Source organism: Acanthochromis polyacanthus, chromosome 7 (genome assembly GCF_021347895.1).
Source record: "Acanthochromis polyacanthus isolate Apoly-LR-REF ecotype Palm Island chromosome 7, KAUST_Apoly_ChrSc, whole genome shotgun sequence".
NCBI lineage: Eukaryota > Metazoa > Chordata > Actinopteri > Pomacentridae > Acanthochromis > Acanthochromis polyacanthus.
Genome location: NC_067119.1, coordinates 35,890,477 through 35,915,767, shown reverse-complemented (window position 1 = coordinate 35,915,767; position 25,291 = coordinate 35,890,477). Strand labels below are relative to the sequence as shown.

The following is a 25,291-nucleotide window of genomic DNA, read 5'->3' as shown; positions in this document are numbered from 1 at the left end:
CTGTCTTTAGCCGAGACAGATCGAAAAGTGTTCCGTGGCTCTGTGTTAAACTGGAGAAGGCTGCATGTGTGAACTTTTTCCTGTATTCCTGAAACTTCTGGGGGTCGAGGGTCGAGAGTAAACTCTCTGACGATCCAATCAAAGGGTGCAAATACGCTGACGTCACTGTACGCCAACTCAAAATCTGATTGGTTGAAGCAACAGTTTAATCGACAGTTATTTTCTGCTTAAGGGCCCGCAGAACTAATTCTGAAGGCCTCCAGGCAGATTTCTTTGACTTTGACCCTGCCTAGCAACAAATAATGGATGAAATGTGATTGGCTAAATGCTTTCATATGAAAATACATGTCTGGAAGCAGCACAACCAGAGGAAAAGCTATGAAGGGAAGCGGACAGACTATTTGGAATTATTTAACAAGTATTTATGGACAAAATATAATAAACATCAGTCTGTGATTTAGATATTTTTTAGGCCAGCAGAGAAGGCCTTGCAGGCCCTGACAGCCCACCACTGGTTACAGCACACACTTAGCGAGTTTGCTGTGCAGTTTGGCATGGAAATTCCCATTCATTAGACTGTGGGTGTGATGACAGGGGGAGCATTTCATCTGTCATTTTGTAGTTAACTACACACTCATACTCACTGAATGAGTGCCATCACTTGTATATATCATTGTTTTGTCTACCAAATCAATACTGCAAACAATACAAAGAACACTTGTGATGAAAAATATGAATCCTAAATTTGAAAACCTTTTTGGGAGATGGTCTTGAATGGATTTTTTAAATGATATGCTGATCTTCACATATCCACCCAGTTCAGCCAAATGAGAACAGACCTGGTGGAATATGTAGAGGACTGGATTCTCCACTGCAACATTCTCAAGTATGCAGAAGTTAAAGTGAATGTGCTAACTGTGATCTCAGAAAGCCACACAGAAGATGCTCCAGTGTTTATTTAACTCCAAATATTTTACAGTCGTATCAAGTTTCACTGTTAGGGAGATTTTTTTTTCTCTGTTTCAGGAAAGGTATGCACAGGATTGACATTTCTCTGTATGTACATGTGTTATAGCATGATTTTTCCAATTATTAAACTAACGATCAAAATATGGTAACAAGTAGCCCAGAAACGATAAGTTGGTATTTTTCTACAAAGTATTATCACACATGGACAGAACCGTGTATTGAAATCACAGATACTACTATATAGACTACATACGACATTAACTATAGGCTCTTTGTCAATGAGTGAATTTTTTGCTCTTTTCTCTTCATCCATTATCTATACACTGCTTTATCCTCATTAGGGTTGCTGGAGCCTATCCTAGCTGACTTGGGGACACCAGTTTGTCGCAGGGCTACATATACAGACAAACAAGCACACTCGCATTCACACCTATGGGCAATTTAGGGTACCGTATTTTCACGATCATAAGGCGCACCGTACTAAAAGGCGCAGTCTCAGTTATGTGTGCCATTACTGTATTTAACACACACATAAGGCGCACCTGATTATAGGGTGACAACAACAACACACACACAAGCATACAAATATGCGTATTTAAAAATAGAGCGGGAGCAAAACTGAGTTTGGTTGTGCTTTATTTAAGTATTGATTACAAAGTACTAACATTTTTATAATCATCAATAGGCGCGAGCATGGTAAAACACACGGATAAAACAAGCACACAAGTGTGCATATTTAAAAATAGAGCGGGAGCAAAACTGAGTTTGGTATTTCACATTTTTTTTTACCGGTAATCGTCATCAATCAAACCCATGGAAGTCCTCATCCTCTGTTTCTGAATTGAACAGCTGCGCTAAATCTCCATCAAACATGCCAGGTTCACTTTCTTCACTGTCAGAGTCACTTTCCGTGCCGTGCGGCTCCTCGGAAATGATGCCGGCTTTTGCGAAAGCTCGAACAACAGTGCCAGCAGACACGTTAGCCCAAGCATCTACAATCCATTCGCAAATTGTGGCGTAACTCGCCCGGCGCTGCCTTCCACTCTTAGTGAAACTGTGGTCTCCATCGGTCATCCATCGCTCCCACGCCGCTCGCAGCCAAATAATTTGAACGGCTGGTTCACACCGATGTCCAGCGGTTGGAGTTCCTTTGTCAGGCCTCCCGGAATGACAGCAAGCTCAGAGTTCATTTGCTTCACTTGTTTTTTCACATTGGATGTGAGATGGGCACGCATAGAGTCACAGATCAACAGCGATGGTGATGCGTGGAAAAAACCACCTGATCTCCTTACATACACCTCCCTCAGCCACTCTTTCATCATTTCCTCATCCATCCAGCCCTTTTCCAGCCTTAATGATGACTCCTGCTGGAAACTTCTCTTTAGTCAAAGCCTTTCTCTTAAAAATCACCATAGGCGGCAATTTCTGTCCATTAGCATGGCAGCCAAGCACAACAGTAAAAGAAGACTTTTCGTACCCCGTTGTGCGTATCGCTACCGTGCTGGTCCCCTTCTTCTCCACAGTGTGACTCACCGGGATGTCGAAAGTGAGCGGCGCCTCGTCCATGTTAGTGATGTGGCTGGGCTGGATGTGTTTGTCGGCGATGTGTTTGCTGCAGTAGGAGCGGAAGATGACCAGCTTTTCATTATAATCCGCTGGAAGTTGCTGCGCTACCGTAGTAACCACACAGGGCACACTGCACTATAGGGCGTGCCGCACAATTTGAAGAAAATCTAAGACTTTTATGTGCGCCTTATAGTCGTGAAAATATGGTAATCAATTAACCTCAGCATATTTTTGGACTGTGGGGGGGAAGCCGGAATACCTAGAGAAAACCAGGGACTCTGGCATGGGAAGAACATGCAAACTCCATGCAGAAAGATCACAGGAAGGTCAGGACAGGAACCAGGGATCTTCCAGCTGCAAGGCGAAAGTGCTAACCACTACGCCATTGTGCAGCCCATCTTTACTCTTCATCTATTGCCTAAATAACTAAAATCTAAATTGTACAGTACTTGTTCTAGTCTGTGCACATCAGTTAAATTGTAACATTTCCTGTGAAAAACCAGACCAAAGCACATCACTGTCATTTTTGTCCTTGTATTTTTGAAGGCATCCCTGCCTGCTCCTGTAAGAATAATGCCTACAAAAACACCCCAAGCTACTAATGAGTTATTCAAGTTTTCACAGCTTAAATTTTCCAAAACATGAGTGAAAATGATTCCAGAAATCATCCGAGATATGTGCTCAGTTTGTGTCTCTGTGATTAGATTGTGTCTCCCAAACTCTGTGTTTGGGAGAGATTCACATGCAGTGAACTGAATCGGGAACCAGTGCATCCAGAGCCACCAGAACAGACATGTCCAGGAAGTGGGCTACAAGTGTCCTTTTCCTATTGTAAAGTCCCTCCTGAACAAGTCTTCTTTTCAGGTGAAATCAAATTTTGTATTTATGATGGAAATCAAGGTCCCAGAGTCTGGAGGATGAGCGGAGAGCCACAGGATCAAAGCTGCTTTTAGTCCAGTGTGAAGTTTTCAGTCAGTGATGATTTGGGTGCCATGTCATCTGCTGTTGTTGGTCACTATGAATAATCAGGTCCAAAATCAACACAGCCATCTACCAGCAGGTCTTGAAGCACTACATTCTTCCATCTGCTGAAGAGCTTTTTGGAGATGCAGATTTTATCTTCCAGCAGGACCTGGCATCTCTTCATATTGTCAAAACCACTGACCATGGCCTTACAGTGGCAGATTGACCAGCCGACTCACCAGATCTGAGCACTGTAGAAAATCTGTGATTTGTTGTCAGGAGGAGAATTGGACCAAAACAATCAAGAAGAGCTGAAGGCTGCAGTCGAGGCAACCTGAGCATTCATTCCACCTCAGCAGTGTCACAGGCTGCTTGCCTCCATGCCACGCTGCACTGCTGCAGAAATTCTAGCAAAGTGAGACCCGACCAAGTATTGACAGAACATACTGGTGGAAAAAAGTTTATGGACACCCTTGAAATTTTACACAATCTCAAATATTAGCATGAAATATTTGTGGAAAAATCTTTTTTGTGTTTCAAGAGGTGTGGCTGCATTAGACAGACACAAGTGCAAATTATATATTTTTTGTTGTTCATTGTTTACAAGAAAAACTAACATAACTAAATTCTTGAAAGTTTTAATATATCAGTTCTCATCACTGTCGGTGTCAAGGTTTATCTTTCTCATTTGAACAATGACCTTTACCACGATATTCTAATAATATGAGATGGACTAGGACAAGTAGTAAAGGAAGAGAAAGTCCTGTTAGGTTCGGCTAAATCAGACTGCTTTACAGTCTGCTGCCACAAACACATTTCCACATCGGGGCATATATCTGCTCTACAGCCGCTAACCTACAGCTCACAGTGTGGCGGGGCAATACATATTTTTAAAAGACGACTTGCAGTAAAGTAAGGTTGCCAATGAAGGAAACAGGTGCTGTACTGTCCGTGTTTCTGTAGCATGGCGGCGGGGTGAGCAGACGGCTGTTACGCTGCTCGGACGGACCTCCCTCTGCAGGAGGAACTCAGCCCTGGCAGCGACGAGGGCGGAGCTGGCCTGCCTTCACACAGAAATGTTTCATTTGAAAAACAAGCAGCCACGCCAACGACTTGCTCAACCTACACGGCTTTGGCTTCAACCGCGACGACACAGCGCCTAGTCAGCCGATTGGAAAAGGAGCAGAATGCCGGTGAAAGGCGAAGGAAGACTGGTCTCCTACCCGAGCAGGAACGAAAATGTCGGAGTAAGTGGCGCTGTTCTGTCTCGTATGAGTGACGTTAAAACTGTCAGCGTTTAAGAAGTCGCTCTAGCGCGGTGACCTGCTTTTTTAAAATGATGTAACTACCCAGACTAGGCGTGTTGTTCTGCTGATGTGTCACTGAACTCCTGGACCGAACTGAGCTCTGGTTCAGGCTGAGCAGCGGCGGCTCGGGCAGCGTCACTACACCTGTTGTGCTTCATGACAGCCAATAGAAAAGCGTGTTACACAGCTGCTCTAATATTTCGCCTCTGCTGGTGTTTTACTTCTTTTTCAGCCCATTACTTCTGAAAACTGGTACAACTAAATCCAGAGTCACTAGTGACCCCCTTACATTAAGTCTTGCCCAGATAGCCATGTTTTATTGGGTTGGATTCTACCTACAGACTATAAGGTCAATAAATGTACCTAGTAGACCAGTGGGGGAAGTGAATAGCACACTTCTGCTGTGGTCTGCCTGTGAGAAAGCAATCCTAACCTGCAGTTAATGCCTGTAGAAGCTATCTGTAAAACTGTAGAATAGTCGTGTCAAACTGAAGTGGGCCGGACCAGTAAAATCACAGCATAACAACCTATAAAAATAAGGACAACTCCAAATGTTTCCTTTGTTTTAGTGCAAAAAAGTGCATTCTGAAAATGTTTGCATTTACAGAATGATCTTTTTGTAAAACATTATGAACAACCTAACATTTCTGAAGAAAAATAAATTAAATTTCAACAACATTATGCCTCAGTTTGACATTTAAATATTACAACTTACAGATCACAGTAGAACTTGTAGTCACAGGTATCTGGAATGAATGATATAGTATTTTGCTTTATAATAAAGATGACAAAAGTCAGAAAAAAGTCAAAAAACAACAAAAACAAGACAAAATATTACAAAAGCGAGACATAAAATGATAAAAGTGGGAAACAAAATGACAAAAATGAGACAAACGACACGAAACAAAAAATTTGACCAAAAAGTTACGTTTTCACAAAATGAGACAAAAAATGACAAAAAATAGACAACACAAGTGAAACAAAAAACGACGAACATGATGCTCAAAGCAATAAAGAAAATAAAAAACACTTTATGAGAAAAATAAGAGAAGAAACACAGGTGAGACAGTAAGGAAACATAAAAAAAACACAACTAAAACAAGACCAAATTTTACAAAAATGAGACACAAAATGGCCATAGGAACAGTGAACAATTTAGTAATTACTTTATGATCAAAACAACTTGGAATTACTGAAATTATTTAAAATTTAGGATTTTACAAGTTTACGATTTGCAGTTATTGTCTTCTCTGTAATTTGTACACTATACAAAGTTGGCCCGTGGGCCGTATCGGACCCTCTGGTGTGCTGGTTTTGGCTTGTGGGCCGCATGTTTGACACCCTTGCTGTAGAAGAAACGTGGCTTTATCCTACACAGGACAGTTGCATGTAATGGATACTTTCTCTCGTATCTCCCAGTTCTGCTGCAGTGCCATGGGCTTCACACACAGGTAGCAGTCACATGTTATTGATTGGCTTAGAAAGTAATTAAATATTCAGTAAAGCTGTTGAGTATTAAAATAAAGTGTAAGTTCTGGTGATAATTGGAGTGTGTGTGTGTGCACATTAACCAGTTATACGTGTGTTGCTATTCAGTGTTAACTACATTTACATCCACTGACAGTATATTACAGAAGTGAGTCCACTCCTTTGCAATATCACCTAAATGTCAAATAATTCCAAATTGAATCATTTCTAAATTATTTTTATTGTAATTTAACAAAATAGAAGCTCCCGTGAAACTATCACATCAGTTAAAAAAAACAAACAAACTACGAACTTTTGATCACTGACACGAAATTGAGTACATGGGTGACACATCCACAACAACACAAAACTCAATGTCTGACAGTGGTGTACATTAACCAAGGATCTGTTAACGATATGTAACAAACTTCTTAAGTAGTTCCTACCTAGCCAGCATAATTTTATATTTAAACTACAGAGTTACACAAATAACAGGTTAACAATTTGAGAGTGGGAAATAAACATTTTTTTTGCAGATGTAACTTAAGAAATACAGCAGGTGTTTAGTAAATGTCAAATGGAAATGATCTACCCTTACATAGTACCTTTTAATCATAGCAAGGTTCTCCATAGCACTTCACAATTTGTTTCTTGTTTTATCCATTCATACAAACACACTTGGAACATGGAGGGGCTGGAGATCAAACTGCTAACCTTGAGACTTGGGGGCAATCTGCTCTATCACTTGATCTGTGGCACTCCATTACTAACAATAACAGTTTAGAAAGTTACTGTTTAAGTCCTATTTAACTTAGATAAACATTAACCTGAGCCTGTGCCGCTCTAGACAGTTTCCTTAATGTACAGTCACCCCTCGCCATATCACGGTTCACTTGTCGTGGTCTCACTGTGTCTAATTTTGTGTCATGTTTTGTATCAAGCATTTTCTATCCCACAAAATTAAAAACAATATACAAAAACTATTAAAAAATTATAATTAAAACATATTCAAAGAATATTAAATTGAAATAAAATGCATAGCATACAGCCCTTGGCGCTGATTGGCTCAGCAGCTGAACCATCAGTCTCCACCATCTCCTGTGTACAGCATGCGTTTAGCATCTCGTCTTGTCGACTTCACTTCGACATCTGATCGATGTTGCTCTGAAAGTGTTTAAGAGCATAGGAAGTGTTAAGAAGAGTGTGGGAAAGGTTTATAAGAGTGTGGGAAAGGTTTATAAGAGTGTGAAGAGGGTTTATAAAGCTTTAAAATATAAATAAATAATAAAATAAATGTAAGGTTGCTACTTCATGGATTGCCGCCTTTCACGCGGTGTTCTGGAACCTAACCCCCACACTAGACGATGGACCACCATACTGTATTCAACTTACTTAAAACAGTTCAACTTGGTTACATGCTCCAGAAACACAAAACAAACATTGTACAGCATCGTGCTGTTGTATTTAATCATCTATCAGGCTTTGACTAATTGATTAGCATTCTTAGCAAGGTGCATCTGTAATTTATGTTAACTGTATAATTAGGTGGTTTGGAAAAAAATCTACCAGATTTTGGGGTGCATTGAACACACATGACTATCAACAAAATTGCATAAAAATGCATTACAAGTGGAAACCATTAAGGGAAATAATTATTTACTTGCTGAATTGGATGTCAGAATTAAGGATTTATCAGTACAAGTTTTTGAGGGCCACAGCTAATAATGATAATTGGAAATCAAGACACACGTAAACAAAAGCTGGAACTAATGTACATTAAATGTTATGTACACACGTGGACAAAATTGTTGGTACCCCTCAGTTAAAGAAGGAAAAACCCACAATTCTCACTGAAATCACTTGAAACTCACAAAAGTAACAATAAGTAAAAATTTATTGAAAATTAAATAATCAAAAACAGCCATTACTTTTGAATTGTTGATTAACATAATTATTTAAAAAAACAAACTAATGAAACAGGCCTGGACAAAAATGATGGTACCTCTATAAAAGATTGAAAACTATTTGACCAGAGTGACATGATTAACTCAGGTGTGTCATTTAATTGACATCACAGGTGTTTCCAAACTCATAATCAGTCAGTCTGCCTATTTAAAGGGAGACAAGTAGTCACCCTGCTGTTTGGTGAAAAGGTGTGTACCACACTGAACATGGACAACAGAAAGCGAAGGAGAGAATTGTCCCAGGACATCCGAAAAAAAATGATAGACAAACATCTTAAAGGTAAAGGCTATAAGACCATCTCTAAACAGCTTGAAGTTCCTGTGACAACAGTGGCTCATATTATTCAGAAGTTCAAGACCCACGGGACAGTAGCCAACCTCCCTGGACGTGGCCGCAAGAGGAAAATTGATGACAAATTGAAGAGACGGATCGTTGGAATTGTATCCAAAGAGCCCAGAGCAACCTCCAAAGAAATTAAAGGTGAACTCCAAGGCCAAGGTACATCAGTGTCAGATCGCACCATTCGTCGTTGTTTGAGCCAAAGTGGACTTCATGGGAGACGACCAAGGAGGACACCACTGCTGAAAAAAACTCATAAAAAAGCCAGACTGGAATTTGCAAAAATGCATGTTGACAAGCCACAAAGCTTCTGGGAGAATGTCCTTTGGACAGATGAGACCAAACTGGAGCTTTTTGGTAAGGCACATCAACTCTATGTTCATAGACTCAAAAACCAAGCATACGAAGAAAAGAACACTGTCCCTACGGTGAAACATGGAGGAGGCTCAGTAATGTTTTGGGGCTGCTTTGCTGCATCTGGCACAGGGTGTCTTGAAAATGTGCAAGGTACGATGAAATCTGAAGACTATCAAGGCATTCTGGAGAGAAATGTGCTGCCTAGTGTCAGAAAGCTTGGTCTCAGTCGCAGGTCATGGGTCTTCCAACAGGACAACGATCCAAAACACACAGCCAAAAACACCCAAGAATGGCTGAGAGAAAAGCGTTGGACTATTCTAAAGTGGCCTTCTATGAGCCCAGATCTGAATCCCATTGAACATATGTGGAAGGAGCTGAAACATGCCATTTGGAGAAGACACCCATCAAACCTGAGACAACTGGAGCTGTTTGCTCATGAGGAGTGGGCCAAAATACCTGTTGACAGCTGCAGAACGCTCATTGACAAATACAGAAATCGTTTAATTGCAGTGATTGCCTCAAAAGGTTGTGCAACAAAATATTAAGTTATGGGTACCATCATTTTTGTCCAGCCCTATTTCATTAGTTTTTTTTTTTTAATAATTATGTTAATCAACAATTCAAAAGTGATGGCTGATTTTGATTATTTAATTTTCAATAAATTTTTATTTATTGTTACTTTTGTGAGTTTCAAGTGATTTCAGTGAGAATTGTGGGTTTTTCCTTCTTTAACTGAGGGGTACCAACAATTTTGTCCACGTGTGTATTAACCACACGTGATAGAAAGTAACCTGTCAATCATATTATGCTACTTCATTGTTGGGGATTACTATAGTTCAGTGACGTGCGGTGAGGTTCATGCCTGGTGAGGCACTGACTCCTCAAGAATCAGATTTACGATTGTAAGAACTGAAAAAAGCATCTTATTTCACTATTCATCCAACAGCATGCAACTACTGATAATGCTTCATATCCCATCAGCATTCCTCTTTCAATTACACTCACAAACCAACACAAACATATACACAGGAACAAATTTGTCCTATAAAGAACTTTCTTTTATAGCTATTGATAGAGCACCCATCTTGTGTTTTAATCAATCCATCCATCCATCCATCCTATACACCGCTTTATCCTCACTAGGGTCACGGTGGGTGCTGGAGTCTATCCCAGCTAACTCGGGCGAAGGCAGGGGACACCCTGGACAGGCCAGTCTGTCACAGGGCTACATATACAGACAGACAAATCGCACTCACACCTCCGGGCAATTTAGAGTAATCAATTAACCTCAGCATATTTGTGAACTGTGGGATGAAGCCGGTGTGCCCGGAGAAAACCCACGCATGCACAAGGAGAACATGCAAACTCCATGCAGAAAGATGACAGGCCCAGGCCGGGATTTGAACCGGGGATCTTCGTGCTGCAAGGTGAAAGTGCTAACCACTACTCCACTGTGCAGCCCTTTGGCAATTCATATATACTGTAAGCAAATTAAAGTACAGAGATGTGTGCAGACCTAGTGGCTTTAGCTTGACGCCGACATTGGATTTCCTCTGAAGCCAGCACTGCAGCACCTGCCAGCTTGCGTACGCCCCCTTGAATTGAGGCAGAGTACTGAGTGCCTCACCTGCTGACTTTTCTCTGCACTGGATTGCAGCGATCAGCAGGAATAGTTTTCTCACACATACACACGTGGACAAAATTGTTGGTACCCCTCAGTTAAAGAAGGAAAAACCCACAATTCTCACTGAAATCACTTGAAACTCACAAAAGTAACAATAAATAAAAAATTATTGAAAATTAAATAATCAAAAACAGCCATTACTTTTGAATTGTTGATTAACATAATTATTTAAAAAAACAAACTAATGAAACAGGCCTGGACAAAAATGATGGTACCTCTATAAAAGATTGAAAACTATTTGACCAGAGTGACATGATTAACTCAGGTGTGTCATTTAATTGACATCACAGGTGTTTCCAAACTCATAATCAGTCGGTCTGCCTATTTAAAGGGAGACAAGTAGTCACCCTGCTGTTTGGTGAAAAGGTGTGTACCACACTGAACATGGACAACAGAAAGCGAAGGAGAGAATTGTCCCAGGACATCCGAAAAAAAATGATAGACAAACATCTTAAAGGTAAAGGCTATAAGACCATCTCTAAACAGCTTGAAGTTCCTGTGACAACAGTGGCTCATATTATTCAGAAGTTCAAGACCCACGGGACAGTAGCCAACCTCCCTGGACGTGGCCGCAAGAGGAAAATTGATGACAAATTGAAGAGACGGATCGTTGGAATTGTATCCAAAGAGCCCAGAGCAACCTCCAAAGAAATTAAAGGTGAACTCCAAGGCCAAGGTACATCAGTGTCAGATCGCACCATTCGTCGTTGTTTGAGCCAAAGTGGACTTCATGGGAGACGACCAAGGAGGACACCACTGCTGAAAAAAAACTCATAAAAAAGCGAGACTGGAATTTGCAAAAATGCATGTTGACAAGCCACAAAGCTTCTGGGAGAATGTCCTTTGGACAGATGAGACCAAACTGGAGTTTTTTGGTAAGGCACATCAACTCTATGTTCATAGACTCAAAAACCAAGCATACGAAGAAAAGAACACTGTCCTTACGGTGAAACATGGAGGAGGCTCAGTAATGTTTTGGGGCTGCTTTGCTGCATCTGGCACAGGGTGTCTTGAAAGTGTGCAAGGTACGATGAAATCTGAAGACTATCAAGGCATTCTGGAGAGAAATGTGCTGCCTAGTGTCAGAAAGCTTGGTCTCAGTCGCAGGTCATGGGTCTTCCAACAGGACAACGATCCAAAACACACAGCCAAAAACACCCAAGAATGGCTGAGAGAAAAGCGTTGGACTATTCTAAAGTGGCCTTCTATGAGCCCAGATCTGAATCCCATTGAACATATGTGGAAGGAGCTGAAACATGCCATTTGGAGAAGACACCCATCAAACCTGAGACAACTGGAGCTGTTTGCTCATGAGGAGTGGGCCAAAATACCTGTTGACAGCTGCAGAACGCTCATTGACAAATACAGAAATCGTTTAATTGCAGTGATTGCCTCAAAAGGTTGTGCAACAAAATATTAAGTTATGGGTACCATCATTTTTGTCCAGCCCTATTTCATTAGTTTTTTTTTTTAATAATTATGTTAATCAACAATTCAAAAGTGATGGCTGATTTTGATTATTTAATTTTCAATAAATTTTTATTTATTGTTACTTTTGTGAGTTTCAAGTGATTTCAGTGAGAATTGTGGGTTTTTCCTTCTTTAACTGAGGGGTACCAACAATTTTGTCCACGTGTGTACATAAAAGACATTACACAGACTACAGAAAGTCATGGTGTATAACGAATATTTCTGTAAAGTTCATATTGGCGATATGCTGAGGAACAGAAACGGGCACGCGTCATGCAACCCAATTTGTATTGGATCTTGCAGTCAGACGTGAGGCACAGTTCGCCCCTGCCTCACCTGGGGTTTCTGCCCTAGATTTGATCGGAAAAACTCAAATTTGGCAATTTTTACTCAATAAAGTGTCAGAAATGTGTAGTCATACTGCAAATGCATTTTTAGCACAGATCAGTGGAAAATATTAATATTATTTTTGTACACTTTCTTTTTTCTTGTCATGATGACAGGTGAGGCCGTGCCTCACCTGCCTCCCCTGACCGCACGTCACTGCTAAAATTTAATATGTATGACAGAAATAAGTGTGTTGATATCGGAGCATCACAGGACACTGGGACACTTTAATCTGTTTACTGTGAGATTGATAAATTTGTCTGCTGCAAATACATCTGCTGTTTTGTTTGATTGATTCATCACTTTTATCGCCTAACAAGGTCCATGTCTTAAGCATTATTTCATATTGTTGTCCAGACACTGTTTTGCTGCCTAACTTAGCTGTTGCAACTAACGGGGAAACAAGCTGTTCTACATGATGCTAGTGGTGTTTCTTACTAGCCTAGCCACGCTAGACAACCCACAGCAACGAATTTAATTCTCTGCCAGGGTCGGTCTAGTTACCCTTAGTAAGCCTCGAGGTTGGATGCTCCTAAAACTGGCCGACAAATCACCATGAAGTGTAGAGTCAGAAGGCGGGCGTAACTAAGTGACAACAGAGGCGCGACGATTCTGACAGAAACAACCGGAAACAACCATAGCAACAAGGATAGACAAGAAGATGGCTTCGCACAATGAACAGTTATCTTTCGACTCGGCTTTGGCCACAGCCCTTAAAGATTTGAAGCTAAAATTCAACTTGAAAGATAAACAAAGGATAAGATAAGAAAGATAAATAAGGCTTCACCGAACTCCCGTTTCCTCAGATTTCCGGCGCTCTAGGAACTACGTCATCCTATTCATTGTGCTGATTGGTTGTATACCTACCCAATTGCTGCAGAGTGATTTGAAAGACAACCTTTTAGCCCGCCTCCCTCCCTGTCAAGAGTTCCTAGACCCTTGCGTCTTCAGACCTGGGTCTAGCGCGGCTAGGCTAGTTTCTTACAACTTCTTACAAGTATCTGCTGCCTAACCTGTCAGACACAGCTTCACTAATTTACTGGAACTGCTCCACTCCGCAAATGCAGCAGCTTTCATTGCTTTCCCTACTATTGGTTGTTACTTGTGACGTGTACTCACCGAGTGACTGCACTACACGGAAGTCACTTTTCGCCGTAAGTTGGAAGTCTGGCAAAAATGTAAACAAAGCTATTACATGCATCACGATATTGATCAGTTCTTCGGAAAAGTCATGTTCTGAGCATTTTATTATATCTAGTTTCCTTTCCATGGAGATGACTTTCCTTTTCTTCAAAGCACTGCCATCAGAAGAGTCTTGTGCTTGGGATTAGGGCTGGGCGATATGGCCTAAAAAAAATCTCTGATTTTTTTCACAAAAAATCTTGATTCACAATTCATCCTATTTTTTTTTACCCTCTACCTAAAATCAATTTGCAGATGACAAAGAAATTGTTCAAAACATGTTTCAATTTTATTTTGTTAGTTTAGTTAGTGTTGTATAGTTTCAGTTAGTTTCCATTGTCTGTTCCCTTGTAGTAGTTTAGTTTTATTGTTTAAAAGTATTTAGTAGTTTCAGTGTTTTTATTACACTTACACACACACACACACACACACACACACACACACACACACACACACACACACACACACACAGTAACGTGTACTGTGTATACCATTATATTTCATCATGGAGATTTTGTGGAAGTATATGTTGGTTTGATATAATGCATCACGAAGTGATGCATTAATTAGGGTTTCCATGTCTTTTTCGAATGGGGAAATAGATATCACTTGATTCGTACCTGTAGCAGAGTCACAATCCAAGGTGACGTACAACCGGCGAATGCAAACAAAGCAGTGTGATGATGTGTTTGTCTGCTCTACTCATCAGCTAGTTCCATGTAACCAAATCCAACGTACCAAGAAAACGCCATACATTGTAAACTGAAGACCCGCCTGTGACCAGTTCCGATGTAACAACAAAATGCCGTAGGTCGACGGCGTCGTACAAAGAGGACCCCCTATATCATATCAAGTACTGGCCCCAGGTAATTGGCAGGGCCAAAAATCAATCTATCACAAATCAGAATCCCTAGACTTCTCATAGTAACTGTGTGAATCACAGACGATACTATCAAAGCAGTCGTCTTATGCTTGAATGGTTTGGGACAAATAAACAAATTCTCACATCCCTCGCCATGAACCATATCTAATCTAGTCAGAACAGATTGTTCATTCATACTGACAACTGGATCCAGCACAACACCTGCATATATTATTAAAGTTGAAATCCTGTTACATCAGAGTCCTCAGCTTTTTAAGAGGGAAGTATACACTCATGTGTTCTGTTCACTAGAAAGCATCGCATTCCCTACAGTCAGTGGCATCTGAAGGGTCTTTGCCATTACCAATGAAGAGTGTCATTAAGCTTCTATTAATATTCTCTTCATTCAGTGGCACGTGATCATCAGCTGTAGTCTGTCTTCTTACAATAGCGGGTGCCAAGGCGATCTGTTCACATCATTCCAGCTGCTGAACAGTGAACAGTGACAGCATTCACATGCTGGCACATAACGGACATAAATGGCAGTCAAAGATGAACACTAATGCACTATATCCATGGAAACAGGACAGTTTTTGTCTTAAAGGATGATGTTGCTTTTGGAGACAGGTTTTTGATGACACTTCGCACTAGCACAGGTTCCCTTAGGTCTAACAGCCATGTGACAGCAGTGTAGTTAGAGTTTTATCTACATGATCGATTATTCTGCTGATTAATTGATGATTTTTTTTTCAATTTAAAGGGACACTAATTTTACCGATAAATATCAGTTAATTTGTCATCTCTGGGTCTATTAGCCCACTTGTCAAGATAAAGTTTTTTGCTCTCTAATTGGTTTTAAATTCAACTGAGGCAGTGTCTTCTGGCAAAACCTCATTGTAGATTTATTGTATGAATAAGGTGAATAGAAGTTGTGAGCGGTTTATCTAAAGACTGATTTTATCCTTTAAACATCCAAACTGGTAAAGGTCCTTGAAAGCATTTCATGATGCTGGATGGTCTTTGAGACATATACGGCCCGATATAAAGTGTTCTCACAGTGTGGTCAAGTGTGCCTTGGACTGGATTGCAGAGACTGGTGCTTACAAAATATGCCAAGGAAGAGGCCGAAAATGAAAGCTAACCGAAGCAGGTGTCAGGCTTGTCAAGATTGAAGGAAGACAGAAGGAGGACCACTGCTGATTTTCAGGCAGAGATTAATGGTAGATCAGAATCTGAGCAAGTCTCCAGAATGACCATATGCAGACGACTGACAGCTCAAACGGAAGACGTGCTATAGATAGATAGACAGATACAGCGCCCTCCATAATTATTGGCACCCCTGGTTAAGATGTGTTCTTTAGCTTCTCATAAATTCATTTTTTTTTCTAAATAATATAGGACCTCAATGAAAAAAGAAGAAAATCCAGCCTTTAATTCAAGTGCATTTATTCAGTGGGGGGGGGGAAAATCACACATGAAGAAATAATTCTTTTACTTAAAATCATGTGTGCCACAATTACCAGCACCACTGATGGTAATATACTGACAGTCAATAGAAACTTTGAGGTAGAAATGTATGCAGAATTCTACTTGTAGGCCGGTTGTAATTATTCATTGTGGATTTACTGATGATCTAGTGCCCTGGTAGTTGAGATAATGATGAGTTGTCATTTTGTCATGATTCATTGCACATGGGTTGGTCACTTTGCAAAAGTGAACCAAATACACACCAAGCAATACTCAGTGAGTGTCTGCACAATTTGAGAATGGGTTTTGAAGGCCTACATAAAGGCCTAAAAAAGGCCACCATTGTTAGTCCAATGAACAGCATCATGCCGCGTCTATCACATGAACAACGTCTCCGGGCACTGGGTATGGTGGAGGCCGGTTTGAGCTACAGTGATGTAGCCAGGCGTATGGGCTGTTCCCAACCCACAATCAGAAGCCTGGTCCAAAGCATGCGCCGACGGATTGCTGCCTGCATCGAAGCAAATGGAGGCCATACTCAGTATTGACCGTTGTGACTTTGTGTTTGGAAGGTGCCGTTTTCTTTTGTGAAATTCTTTATTTTGAAATCATTCTTGAAACTTTAGATTTTTGCTTCTGTATGCCAATATGCTAAAGAAATGATTCATATGAAGAAAATCCAGTTTCGGGCTTCAAGATAAAAATTATGTTGAAAAATATGGTCTCAAAGTTTCTATTGACTGTCAGTGTACTTTGTACAACCCCCTTTTGCCAACAAAACAGCACCTAATCTTCTCCTATAATACATTTTTCAACAATCAGTGTGAGAGTATGCTTCTGCAATAAAATTGAATTTATTTTAAGGTTTTCAACACATCTTAACCAGGGGTGCCAATAATTATGGAGGGCGCTGTAGATACTTTATTAATCCCGTAGGAAATTAGATGCATCCAGTTACAACTACACATTCCTACAAAGCTTAACTCATATTTGGAATTAGAAATCAGATAATCTTGGCATAAATTGTTTTGTTTTTTATTATTCTAGTTTTAAATCTTGGAAGTTGTCTAACTTTATTTGTTGTAGTCACCTGCCAGATAATTGCAAAAATAGGGATCACAATTTTACAGAGCAAAGAATCATTGTGTCTAGCTGCCGTTTCAAAACCACTGAAAGGTTCTTCACATTTGAGAGGCATGGGCCAGTGATGATCTGGAATTTATCATTTCTAGCTCATACTAAAGGATCAGGATTTAATAAGTACTGGGTTCAATGACCATATTTCATGCCCTCATATCTTCCACTGGAGAGAATATATTGGAATGTGACTGCAAATATACAGTGTGACAGTATTATTTCATCCAAATTGAAAGACATTTAAAAAAATCTAGATTACCAGTTTGCAATGATGGACTGTAGGTTCAACACAGTAGTGTGTGGTATTGTGAGGATTCTGAAATCCTGCCAGCTGATCTTGTCAGTGCCTATTGTTCTCACTCAACTGAAATCTGGATCATCAACATTACATTATTAAGGATAAGTGGGAGGAGTAATAATAGGCAATAATGGCCAGACAAGTGGTGTTCTGTTGATGTTACCTTATAAGGCAACACTTCCAGGTATTCGGACAGAGATATTGTTCATCAGACACAAACTCATTCAAAACTTGACTCACCTACTGCCCTTATTTTACAGTCACAATCATTGTGGGCTATAGGGGCTAATTATATTAATATTCACTTCTGTATTCCATATATATGAGAAATTAGCAGTAGACATGTTATAATTGGGACCATTTTCACTGTTTATTTATGCTAACCATGATGAAGTAGCCTTCCCTTTCCAGATAATTGAAAAGTGGTAGTGCCCTTGTGCCTTACATTAAGCATTTGCCACTGGTCTTTAGTCAAGTGACTGCTCTGTCTTTTTCATGCCTGAGACTTCATGTGGCCCGAGGACGTTCATTCTGTATATCAGTATATATTTCATAATTATAATGTGGTTTTTGTGAAGACCAACAGAACCATACCACTAGTTTTGCCAATACAAGAAACCTTGTTACATAAATAATGCTATTCCCTGAATTTCCTTGAGAGTTGGTCAGATTTTTCCTGCATTACTACACTCCATAAAGGTGCAAAACGACTGGGAACTGTGCCTCATGGACTGGGACAGCTGCTGGGTGTGGCTGCCTGATAAAATTCCTGTGTCATTGTATCTCCCTCCCTGTGTGCCTGTGTTGAGTGTTTACTGACACTGCCCTCTGACTGGGAAATAGGTTCAGACACCAAGGACATGGCGCAGTGCTAAAACTCAAACCTCAGGGAAGACCACATTTGGATGTAGTGCTGGTTTCTTAGCTTGCCTGTCTCAGAAAAGTGTTTTAGTGAAAACATGGGGTGAGAGCTCAGCTTAAATACTCCACAAAGCTAACTTCCTAATAGGCAGGTTTTCTGTTAAAGCACTCAATTTTTCCTCTTCTTAAGCTGAAGCCTGCAGGCATAAAGAAGTCAGATATGGCATGTCTTTTTCTTGAAGACCCATTTGATACTGACGCACAAATACTCCACAGAATTCTTCATTGGGAGACGCTGATGAAAATCCTCCTGTTTCATCTTTGCCTGATTATCTGTTTGAGCCTTACTGTTTTTCTGCCCAATCAGTCCTATTGTACTTTTATCTGGTTAGCCTTGCTATATAACACCATAGGGTAGCTTCCTTTTTTTTTTTTTTTTTTTAAAGCAAATTAATGTTAGCCTCATACACAAATTCTCCCCAGAATGTGTCTGTCAGTTTTATTTCACAATACTGCAAATAATATTCATTATACTATGTAATAATCCTTGGTTTAGTCCTGATCTAAATTGGCTTATTGTGTGTCTGTAACATTAAATACAGCTGAACTGCTGCTGTCTAGTGTCCTACAGCAAGAACTCTGTATCTGTGATTGACAGTGCCGAGCAAAATAGCTGACGCATGGCAGCTGACATAAAAATAAATGAATGTGTGGCAGCAATATATTCTGTGGCCTTATTTAACATTGAAATATCACTAGATTCTCACAGTTGCTGACGTTAGTATGTGTATAATATGTTTGTTAAATGAAATTGCATTTTAATGCAGTCTATGTGAGCACAGAAGTCAGAAATGAAGCAAATGAATGTAAACAGTGGTTTAGTTTACACTACAGAGGAACACAGAAGGCAACACACAGTAACACATCCAGTCCTTGTTTATTGGTTTTAAATTGTCTTTTTTTACCATCTCAAAAGTCACTCAAGATTAGTTTCCATAGAGCTCTGACCTGTGGGTATACCATCATTGACGCTCAACATGCTAACATTGAGAGTTTTCCGGTTGTTGTACTGCAGTCAAGAGCGTTTTGGGCAGTACTAAAGGTAATTGGAGACTTCTAAATACCACAGCCTACCTTAACATTTCGATACACAGTTATACAAGCTTACACACAGTAGTAATGGTAAACAGCAGTGATGCTACATGGTACTGCCTATACATTTTTATTTTAGAAGGTGACGTGTCTGTGTTCACCATCTGCTTCTCAACTCAAACTTCAGGCTAGAAGGCACTTCAACATTGCGGACTTACTTAATGATTGGCAGGGGGTGAGACTGCACTTCCTCTCTTAGTGAGAGGAATTGCAGCTTTAGTAATACACAGAAGAAAAATAAACCCCCTCAATCTTTGTGCTTACTGTTGTTTCTTGCCAGCAGCCCTCAGAAATGCTTTCGATATATATTTGTTTTCAATGTTTGGAAACTCGCTTTGATTTAAATATCACAGGATGAATCTTTATGAACTTGATCTGCAGAAATATCTGAAATTTCAGCATGTCCCCCTTTTTAATTTTGTATGAAATGCGTTCAAAACTGCGGAATGGATGGCAGTAGGGCTGCAACTAAGGACATGTCGACTAATCGTCTGAGCACAATACGTCATCAAAAGCGGAAGTGAGCGCGCAATGCAACAGAAATCGCCATCCAACTGGAGCGCAGAACACGGACGGACATCGGCGCTGCATCATGCATATATTATGTATACACGATGCAGTGCGGATATTCGCGTTTAGATACGGCTGTACAGTAACAGCATGGACATCCGCGTTTACGATCTATCGTAAACGCAGATGTCCGCCCTGTATCGTGTATACATAATACATGTACGATGCAGCGCTGATGTCCGTCCGTGTTCCGCGCTCCGGTCGGACGCTGATTTCTGTTGCTTTGCGCGCTCACTTCCGCTTTTGATGATGTATCGTGCTCAGACTATTAGTCGACGCGTCGTTAGTTGCAGCCCTAGATGGCAGCGAAATGTTGTACATGTATTTATTTTCAGTAGAGGATTAATCTTAATTACTTGTTTATGCCCACCCTGTTCAAATCCTCAGTGCTGTCAACATTGAGTTGTCTGTCTGTCTGTCCATCCCATTCCCATTAACGCTGTATCTCTTGTCTGGAAAGAATTTCTTCAAGTTTTGCACATTCACTTGGACACAAGGATAAATGATTAGATTTTCATCATCAAAGGCTGAGGTCATTGTGATTGTTATCTCAGTTAAATCTGATTCAAGGAGAGAGAAATCTGAGATAATGTTCTCTTGGGAGGTACTGTATGGCCCTCATCAAATACTGTTTGAACTAAATATCAAACAGTGACCGTGATTGCAGTGTGGCTGCCCTGTACTGGATTTGTGTGGATATTTGAATGTAGTCTGCTGCATTTACCTGTGTCTGAGAGTACAGGCCAGTTTTTTTGCGTGTTCCACCACACTTTGTTTTTTCCTGTGAGAGTACAGAACTAACAAGATGCTATCTGAATGACAGGAAGAGGGAGTGACAGTTTATAGACTGCTTCCTCCAAAAGAATCCTATTTTCCCTTTGCTTTGCCTCACCACACCCTAAGGCCTGGGGCCAAAATTAGACCGCAACCTTTATTTGGACCCAAACAAGTATTAACAGTGCTCACTTTATCTTACTGAACCACCACTGTTGTATCAACATTCATAACAACAAATATGACCTTTGGCATACAGTGAGTCTGAAGTGGAATCCAGACTCAAGAGCTGTTAGGGATTGTAAACAGAACAACTAGCTTCTGATGTGCTCAAAAAATGCTGTACAATGTTGGCTGTTATTTTCCAAGAAATTATTTTTGCTGGCTGCAGTTCAGGTTTGCAAATGAGTTATTGTATAAATAGGACATTCAGATTTCAGCAACGTACTTGATATTTTTGAGATGTAATTAGTGCAGGGGTGAAAGAAATAAATCAGACAAGTTGTTTGTTGGAACTATTTACAGTATACAATGAAACTGAATAACCCCTTTGCAGTATTCCTTTAATGTTAAATGTTTCAACACATTCAAGTACATTAAAAACACCAAAATACACCCCAGCTTAAGACAAAGTAAGTAATTTGTTAACACAGCAACACAAGTTTTCTTGTGATCACTGCAAAACAAATTATTGTTCATGTCATTTACAAAAAGGTGAGGCAGAGCAGAGCGGTCCATGTTGACCTGCAGATACAAAAATGCCGTTTTGTTAATTAAAAAATAGTCTCCACAGTAGACACACAATACAAAAAAGATCAATAAACCTTTGATTAGGAAGGTTCAAATCTTTTATTTGTTCAATACTTTGTATGTCCATCTTTGTTTTTGATGACAGGCTCTTCCTAAGCGTGGAGATACCAATGCTGCACACGTTTTTATTTTTATTTTTTTGGAGAAACATTCTGCTAGCCTAGCCGCGCTAGACCCAGCTCTTAAGACACAAGGGTCTAGGAACTCTCGACAGGGAGGGAGGCGGGCTAAAAGGTTGCCTTTCAAATCACTCTGCAGCAATTGGGTAGGTATACAACCAGTCAGCGCAACGAATAGGCTGATGTAGTTCCTAGAGTGCCGGATTGTGGCTAAGTCCCATTAGCTTCCCAACCAGCGGAGCCAACTGGTATATTAAGGATTTGCCATATCCCGTTGGCATAAGTCCAAGTACGTCTTTCTTCTCAATGAAACACTTCAATGCCGTCCTTTGTTTATCTTTCAAGTTGAATTTTAGCTTCAAATCTTTAAGGGCTGTGGCCAAAGCCGAGTGGAAAGATAACTGTTCATTGTGCGAAGCCATCTTCTTGTCTGTCCTTGTTTCTATATTTGTTTCCAGTTGTTTCTGTCAGAATCGTCGCGCCTCTGTCGTCACTTAGTTATGCCCGCCTTCTGACTCTACACTTCATGGTGATTTGTCGGCCAGTTTTAGGAGCATCCAACCTCGAGGCTTACCAAGGGTAACTAGACCGACCCTGGCCGAGAATTAAATTCGTTGCTGTGGGTTGTCTAGCGTGGCTAGGCTAGTAAGAAACACCACTAGCATCATGTAGAACAGCTTGTTTCCCCGTTAGTTGCAACAGCTAAGTTAGGCAGCAAAACAGTGTCTGGACAACAATATAAAATAATGCTTAAGACATGGACCTTGTTAGGCGATAAAAGTGATGAATCAATCAAACAAAACAGCAGATGTATTCGCCTTCTGACTCTACACTTCATGGTGATTCGTCCGACCAGTTTTAGGAGCATCCAACCTCGAGCCTTATGGAGGGTAACTTGACCCACCCTGGCAGAGAATTAAATTCGTTGCCGTGGGTTGTCTAGCGTGGCTAGGCTAACATTCTGCCATTCTTCAGATGTGTTTCTTAGGTGCTTATTGCTGGTGGGTGTGTTGCTTTATATTTCCCTTTAAAACATCCTTAAAGTTGTTCTATTGGATTTCTGTCAGGCCACATACTTGCACATAGCTTTTCTTTGTCTATTTTTTTCATCTAGAGACAGCTACAGAGTTTGGCAGTGTGCTTTGGGTTGTTATCATGCTGGAATATTCCTCTAATGCCAAACATCTGCAAACTGGGGTCATTTTTTCCTCCAGTGTTTTGTATATTCACAGGAATTCACGGTGTCATCTATTAGTCTCATCTCCCCAACAACCATTACACCCATTCCATTGATAATCTGTGTGTCAAGTCTGATGGACCTGGCTGTCTGTTTTCCCAACCTAAATTGTGCACTGTCCGTGACATAATTTTTTGAGACTGCTACAGCTCAGGGCTTGTTCAATACCTGCTAAATACCTCTGCAAATGTGTTTTGCTGATTTTTAGTCGGTCACTGATCTTGTATCCTTGTCCATCTTTGTAAAGTCTCAAAATCAGATTTTTGAGTGTCTGTGGCATTTCGTTTGCAGCAAAGTATTTGAATCACTTTTGAATCATTTATGTGATATTGCACAGGAGTGTAGCCATTTCTATTGTAGACTGTGCTTCGTACACTGTCATATATTGATTCATTACTCCTAACACAAATTGCTTTAGGGATCTCGCAGTCTAAATATATAGACATGATCTTCGATAAACCTAAAAAAAGAAACACTTTGTGCTTAATATTAAATACATTAACCCCAAAATATTTTGTAACCTAGGCCAAATAGAGAAATGTATGAATTTAATAGTAATATACAAAATACCAATGCAATGCAAAGAACATCTGAAAAAATCGCACAAGCACACCTATCGACCAAAATATGCTACAATGAGAAATTATGACAAGGTTGAAAGTTTGAGTTAGGTTTTTGTGACATCAGTGTGAAAAAAATACTGTGGAATAAATGGGTACCTTACATGCAATGTCTTGTGTTTTTTTCATAGAAAAAATAGTATAGTTTTAGAATATAGCACCAAAAATTGTGTATCACTAGCCCTTTAGTGACCTTTTGCTTGATGTTTGCTGAAAAGTAGGTGAAAATGACCATATTTTGGTGACAAAATAATTTGAATACACACATTAATCCTGTTGCTGCTTGCAAATTATTGGTTACTTGCTTACTATTAACCTTAGAATAAGAACTCAATGTTGTGTTCTTTTGAATGAGTATCAGTTTCAGTGGTTGCAATTAGAAATGATGTCATACCAGCGAGTTCTTCCGAAGATGTCCGGTGACAATTTTGTTTGGAAATTTTGAGACTCTAGGAAAGAATTTGGCTTTTGATTCACCCTATCGAGTTAATTGTAAATCTGCATGTACTATACATCAATCTCTTTGTAATTTAGTTGGGAATAAAGCAGTACCCAAGACATACACACGTGGACAAAATTGTTGGTACCCCTCAGTTAAAGAAGGAAAAACCCACAATTCTCACTGAAATCACTTGAAACTCACAAAAGTAACAATAAATAAAAATTTATTGAAAATTAAATAATCAAAATCAGCCATCACTTTTGAATTGTTGATTAACATAATTATTTAAAAAAACAAACTAATGAAATAGGGCTGGACAAAAATGATGGTACCCATAACTTAATATTTTGTTGCACAACCTTTTGAGGCAATCACTGCAATTAAACGATTTCTGTATTTGTCAATGAGCGTTCTGCAGCTGTCAACAGGTATTTTGGCCCACTCCTCATGAGCAAACAGCTCCAGTTGTCTCAGGTTTGATGGGTGTCTTCTCCAAATGGCATGTTTCAGCTCCTTCCACATATGTTCAATGGGATTCAGATCTGGGCTCATAGAAGGCCACTTTAGAATAGTCCAACGCTTTTCTCTCAGCCATTCTTGGGTGTTTTTGGCTGTGTGTTTTGGATCGTTGTCCTGTTGGAAGACCCATGACCTGCGACTGAGACCAAGCTTTCTGACACTAGGCAGCACATTTCTCTCCAGAATGCCTTGATAGTCTTCAGATTTCATCGTACCTTGCACACTTTCAAGACACCCTGTGCCAGATGCAGCAAAGCAGCCCCAAAACATTACTGAGCCTCCTCCATGTTTCACCGTAGGGACAGTGTTCTTTTCTTCGTATGCTTGGTTTTTGAGTCTATGAACATAGAGTTGATGTGCCTTACCAAAAAGCTCCAGTTTGGTCTCATCTGCCCAAAGGACATTCTCCCAGAAGCTTTGTGGCTTGTCAACATGCATTTTTGCAAATTCCAGTCTGGCTTTTTTATGAGTTTTTTTCAGCAGTGGTGTCCTCCTTGGTCGTCTCCCATGAAGTCCACTTTGGCTCAAACAACGACGACTGGTGCGATCTGACACTGATGTACCTTGGCCTTGGAGTTCACCTTTAATTTCTTTGGAGGTTGCTCTGGGCTCTTTGGATACAATTCGAACGATCCGTCTCTTCAATTTGTCATCAATTTTCCTCTTGCGGCCACGTCCAGGGAGGTTGGCTACTGTCCCGTGGGTCTTGAACTTTTGAATAATATGAGCCACTGTTGTCACAGGAACTTCAAGCTGTTTAGAGATGG

General features: G+C 40.2%; 1 protein-coding gene across 1 annotated transcript in view; it reads left to right on the top strand.

Moving 5' to 3' along the window:
- The first annotated feature begins 4,524 nt into the window (after positions 1-4,524).
- Positions 4,525-25,291, top strand: part of LOC110963350 (tight junction protein ZO-2-like) — a 180,200-nt gene continuing 159,433 nt past the window's right edge. Inside the window, 1 exon segment of the mRNA XM_051950651.1 lies at positions 4,525-4,745. Within this exon segment, the coding sequence (XP_051806611.1) occupies positions 4,686-4,745 (60 nt within the window). The 5' untranslated portion in view covers positions 4,525-4,685.